The 6,207-nt window shown below is 39.6% G+C and overlaps 1 protein-coding gene across 2 annotated transcripts in view; it reads left to right on the top strand.

The window, feature by feature from the left end:
- Nucleotides 1-208: 208 nt before the first annotated feature.
- The window catches only part of PUM2 (pumilio RNA binding family member 2), a 106,495-nt gene continuing 100,496 nt past the window's right edge, over nt 209-6,207 (top strand). For both annotated transcript variants that reach the window (XM_026655673.2, XM_026655660.2), the window contains exon 1: nt 209-226. In XM_026655673.2, the coding sequence (XP_026511458.1) occupies nt 213-226 (14 nt within the window). In that variant the 5' untranslated portion in view covers nt 209-212. The remainder of the gene's footprint in view (nt 227-6,207) is intronic.

Genomic DNA, 6,207 nt, shown 5'->3' with positions numbered 1-6,207 from the left:
TGGATCTTAAAACTTTCATTGGTCCATGACTGAATATTGTACCATTGCAAATATTTTTGTGGTAGGTGAAGGTGGTGAGGAAATTAGGATGGGGAAAGATTGAATTCTGTGGCAGTTTTTATTTGTTTTGTTTTTTAAACAAAGCATCTGGCAGCTGCTTGAAAATGCTCAAGGGTTTGGAAAGTTAGAAGTAGTCCCAGAGGAGATACCTAATGGGCAAACGCAGGTAAGGAGGTGCTTGGTAAATGCAATTTTATCGCATGGTTCTTCAATTTATTGCATGAATATCATGTATGTGTATACATGTGCTATTTTAATCTTTATAATTTTTCTTTCTGTTTTTGGGGGGAAGGGAAGCAATAGAATGGTGGCTAGGCAATTGCAATAATGAAAAGTGAGAAACAGTTAGACATTACAATGGATATCAGTAGTGCAAAAATTTGGAGGCGTTTGACCAGGAAGAGTACAATTGACTTCCCTTAAATGTTAACTGCAGTGAAATCTATTATTGCTAATACATTTTCATTGGTAGAGAGAAAAGATCATTTTTCCTTGTCCTGGGGGAAAACGTAGGGTTGCAATATATATTTAAGATTGGTGTTTGTTGCCTGATTGTAGTATATTACACAATAAGTAACTTCTTTCCCATTTGTTTAGTTGTGCGAGAGAGATTCTGGACATATTGGGGGACAGCATTAGCAGGGAGTTAGACTCATTCCCAGGTTTTCAAGTTAACTTAGTAGCATTTTTCCTGTTTTACTCTTGTCCAATTTTCCCCTTGTCTAGGTGTGCATGTATGTGTGTACTAATAATGTGTGTACAGAACTTTCTAAAATGCTTTATCTTGAGAACTCAAGTCTCTGCTTTATACGGTTGTTTCTGAAATGTTAAGAGATCCCAAAAGCTGGGACTGGATGACATGGGATGGTTCACTTGATAATTTCCTTGTTCTGTTCGTTTCCTCTGAAGTGTCTGGCACTGGCCACTGTCGGAAGACAGGATACTGGGCTATAGGTGAACCATTGGTCTGACCCCGTATGGCCATTCTTAAGAACATAAGTTGTTAGATGGGCAATGGTTAACTTTCATTATTCCTATTCACATACATTGATGCCTTCTTTCTGGTGTACAGGATTATGTAGAGTGTCATTCTCGATTGCAGTAAAAATTCCTAAATATTATTCTTGGTGTTAATGCTGAGGCATGAGGTGGTGAGGAAGTCTGCAATATCACTTTTTAAATGTAACAAAGATATTGGCACTTATATTTTCTTAGGGGAAGAAAACAGACCTTTCATTTCTAAATGAAAACTGCTAAAGTGACCATATAAGAAAGTGTGATGGATAGGTCATATAGATACTAGTTGGGTTGTATAAGCTGTGTTCATAGGCATGAGATATATTAGTTGCTCTTTCTGCTTCTGTTCTCTTAAAAAAAAAAAAAAAAAAAAAATGTAGTTGAAAAATGCTTCCCTCATCCAGGGTGAAGTTTTTCCACCCATAACACAACTATTTTCTTGCTTACTCCACACAATGGAACAGTTCCAGCATTGTCACTAAGCCAATACCCAAGCTCTGTGAAATGGAATAAGAAGTCCATCACTGAAAGTCTTGTTTTCTCCTCCTGTAACATCAAGTTAAGTTTGCATAGTGCCTTTAATAACAATGTTTCAAGGCACTTCCTGGTAATATAGTAGAAATACTATGCAGCTGTATGTTTATAAAAAATACCTTCAGATCACATAAAGTATACTCAGGTTCTCTGATTCCGAATAGGTATGTATAAAATCTTTCCTTTCTGCTAATAGCTTGAGACTTTTTTATTTTACAGGGGGCCTTTTTTATGTCCCCTTCAGAATTTGTCAGTATTACCATACTTCTAGATCAGTTGGCAGTATTTCTCAGTCTGGAGTGTGAGAATATCTAGTTGATGAATCAAAACCAGGTCTTATCTGTAGAAGTATAATTAAGGTGTCCATTTTGTTATCTATCAGTTGATATTTAGGCCCCGATGAATTATCCATTCTGGAAGTGGCTCTTGGAGAGCTAATATGTACATGTTGGAGACATGGTCCTGTGAAAGTTATGAGATGACCATCCTGGGTGTTGAGAGAGGAATATAAAGCTCTCTGAAATGCAGCAGCTGCAAAATTATTGAATCCATAGATATGTGCAGGACTCTTATCAAATAGAATTTGCAAGAATACATCCAAAACAAAATATTGTGACTTGGACACAATATAGATAGGGTCCTACCAAATTGACGGCCATGAAAACTGTGTCGCAGACCATGAAATCTGGTTGCCTCCCGTGAAGTCTGGTCTTCTGTGTGCTCTTACCCTCTACTGTACAGATTTAATGGGGGAGACCAGCATTTCTCAAATTGGGGGTCCTGACCCAAAAGGGAGTTGCAGGGGTATCACAAGGTTATTTTAGAGGGGGTTGCGGTATTGCCACCCCTACTTCTGCGCTGCTACCTTCAGAGCTGAGCGGCCGGAGAGTGGCAGCTGCTGACTGAGGAACCAGCTCTGCAGGCAGCAGTGCAGAAGTAAGGGTGGCAGTACCATACCGTGCCTTCCTTACTTCTGCGCTACTGCTGGTGGCGGCTCTGCCTTCAAAGCTGGGCTCCCAGCCAGCAGTCGCTGCTCTCTAGCTGCCCAGCTCTGAAGGCAGCATCACTGCCTGCAGCAGAGCAGAAATAAGGGTAGCAGTACCACAAACCCCCCCCCCCCACACACACACACAATAACCTTGCAAACCCCCCCCACAACTCCTTTTTGGGTCAGGCCCCTACAATTACAACACAGTGACATTTCAGATTTAAATAGCTGAAATCATGAAATTTAGGATTTTTAAAATCCTATGACTGTGAAATTGACCAAAATGCGCTGTGAATTTGGTAGGGCCCTAAATATAGATGGTCATATTAATATCACATATTGTAGCACAGATATATTTTAATCAACATATATGAGACTGTGATTTTTCCTTACAAATTGGAGTTGGTAATCTGTTGAAAATTTTGACAATTTCATCAAATATTTCCAAATACAGTCGGGCCTCAATTTACACGGTGGTTACATTCTTGAAAAAACACGGTGCAAATAGAAATCACTTCAAAAGATACCAAGGGTCTATGGGAAATAAGGGTTTAGGTTCCAGGCTCACAAGATGACCTCCATACTTTATCCAATACAGGTTTTAAATTAAAAAAAAAATTAATGAAATTTAAACTTGCTATTAACCTTGACTGATGTTAAGGATGAACTTGATATGATGATAATGCTGATGTTGTTGAAATCAGAACTCCGAGGGTTCATCTGGGGTGTCTGGGGAGGCCAGGGAGTGTGGAGCAGTGGCATAGCCAGGACGTGTGGGTGGGTGGGTGTGACGTGGGAGGGAAGGCAGGAGGGATGGGGTCACAGCTAATTGACCGTGCATAACTGAAACTGCAAAAAAAACCCCATGTAAATCGAGGCCTGTACAGTCGGGCCTCGATTTACACAGTATTTTTTTTGCACAATTTCAGTTATGCACAATCAATTAATTGTGACCCTTTATTTTTGTACATGGTATGGATTCACTTTTATACCATGAGGCGCTGTCACCAAGATGCGCAGGTCAATGGCGTAGCCAGGACGGGACACTTGGGTGGGCCTCGACTTCCGCTGTGTGGGCAATGATGGGGGTGGGGGAGGGGAGGCTGCCTCCCCTCACCTCCTCCAGCTGGTCTTGCGGGGGGCGATAGACACTCTGTCTAGGGCACTGGCAATCCCAGGGGTGGCCCTGGGGAGTGGGATCGGGGTGCAGGGGCTTCCCCTGCTCCACCTGACACTCCTGCCGGGAAGCGGGGTCAGAGGCTCGCCTAGCTCCGCCCAGCGCTTCTGCCGGTGAATGGGGTTGGGGCGCAGGGGCTTACCCCACTCACCCAGTGCTCCTGCTGGGGAACAGTGTCGGGGCGCGGGGGCTTACCCCACTACACCCGGCACTCTTGCTTCCCCGCTCCCGTCATGTCCTCCCACCCAAGTGTCCTGACCTGGCTACGCTACTGCTCCACACTCCCTGGCCTCCCCAGATGAACCCTTGGCGTTCTGACTTCAACGACATCAGCATTATCATCATATCAAGTTCATCCTTAACATCAGTAAAGGTTAATAGCAATTTAATTAAAAAAAATTAATTTTAAAACCTGTATTGGATAAATTAGGGAGGTCATCTTGTCAGCCTGGAACCTAAACCCTTATTTCCCATAGACCCTTGGTATCTTTTAAAGCAATTTTCTATTTGCACAGTGTTTTTTCAAGAATGTAACCACTGTGTAAATCAAGGCCTAACTGTACGTCTACAATTTGACCAGTTCTGGTAAAGGTAAATTACTTCTCACTTAGCCAGTGCTAGAGAAGGTATTGAAGAAATGGACAGATACAAATTACTGCACTGACTGGCTTTGTGTTCCCATTGTAACTCTCTATGGGCTTACATGTGTCATAAATCTTTGATTTTTCTCTTTGTGTGGGGAGAGGGGAACAAGGAGATGGTAAAGGTTGACATAGAAAATCTCAGTCCAGAAACTACTTATTAAATGTGAGCTTGCTCACTCAACATTGATATGAGCATAAATTTTTCAGTTATAAGTGTACCAAACTACTTTTTTTAATTTGGTTACTTGCTTTAAAGTTTTGTATACTATTTATATATAAAGTGGACTAAAGCCTGCTAGTTTTTTAAAAGGGAAAAAAGTGATACTGAGGTTCAAAGAGAGGCTACTATGCATGTGTATTTAGTTTCTTGGAGCCATATTATGCAAATATTAAATTTTCACAGTATACATTTTAGCACAGAGCCACTTGAAATGAATTTTGTGAATGTTCGTTAAGAAAAATAAAACTTACACATTTTATATCACATTCATAATTTTTAGGCATACTATTGTTAATGCATGATTACCTTTCCAGTATAGTATATATTGCGAAATTCTTTGTTCTGTGAATATTGCATTGAGGGGTTTGTCATACTGTTGAGTTTGAAGAAGTCACAGAATTCATACCATGTTTGTGGAATGCCATTTCAGTGAAGTAAACAGATATTGTTGTAATAATAAAACTACATCTAAGTAGCATTTTGTCCAACAATGCCGATAAAACAATGCATATTCAGAGTTATAGCAAAAACCTCAATTCCACAGTATGGTATCATTTTTTTTTATGATGATGATTGTACATGGACGAGGTGTTAACACTGGAAATAAAATATATTTATGTACAGAGGAATTAGAAGGGATCATGATCTCTTATTGTACACCATTTTACGCTTAGAAACTCCATTCTGGGTGAGGAGCTTTCTGCATATGAGTTTTTTCCATTCAGGTTTTATACTGTTCCTCTTAAGTGATTACGGAAGGTATGAAACTTATTGTAAAGTTTCCAGACTGTACTTTAAAACAAAAATAACTCTGTCCATTTTTGCAGGTGCCATAAATTATTACTTTGTAGGATATTTTTGTCTTATGTCTGTGTACTGCTCCTGGTCTCTCTGAATTTCATGTCACTTATTGCTGTAAGATTGACAATACACCTGATGAAATGGACAAAGTAGAAATCACAAAGTCAAAAAAATGCATGATCACGTTGCCCCCATCAGAGATTTTGGCAATAAAAACATAGGAGAATCCATTCTACCAGATTAAGAATGGACTCTCCTGTGGTTTTTATTGCCAAAATCTCTGAAGGGGCAACGTGATCATGCATTTTTTGGAATTTGTGATTTCTACTTTGTCCACTTCATCATGAGTATTTTCAGTCTTTTATCAATAAGTGTGTGATTGTCAGTTACACTTATTTCAAGCCAAAAAGACAGTTGGCAGACTGATGAAAGATTTCAGGTTCAGATTAAAATTGTGGTCAGTGGAAGGTCAAAATATACTACCAGTTTGGTCATAGGTGTTTTTAATATGAAATTTGATATTAAAATATTGCACAACCAGAACAACACTGAACATTTTTCACTTGTGACATATCTGCATTGATATTTAGGAGTTAGCCTTCCATACTACTTAGGTGAAAGTGCCTGTAGGCTATGAAAAACAAAGTTGGTAGCAGAAGTTGTAGGACCTAATATGAAGGAATGTACGTGTCAATTGATATTGTTAAAAAAAAGTCACTAAGTTCAAGATCTGAAATTATATTTTGATCAAGGATAGTTACATTAG

The sequence above is a fragment of the Terrapene carolina genome, unplaced genomic scaffold, assembly GCF_002925995.2.
Source record: "Terrapene carolina triunguis isolate 2854851 unplaced genomic scaffold, T_m_triunguis-2.0 Scaffold42, whole genome shotgun sequence".
NCBI lineage: Eukaryota > Metazoa > Chordata > Testudines > Emydidae > Terrapene > Terrapene triunguis.
This window is presented reverse-complemented; position numbering and strand designations above follow the sequence as displayed.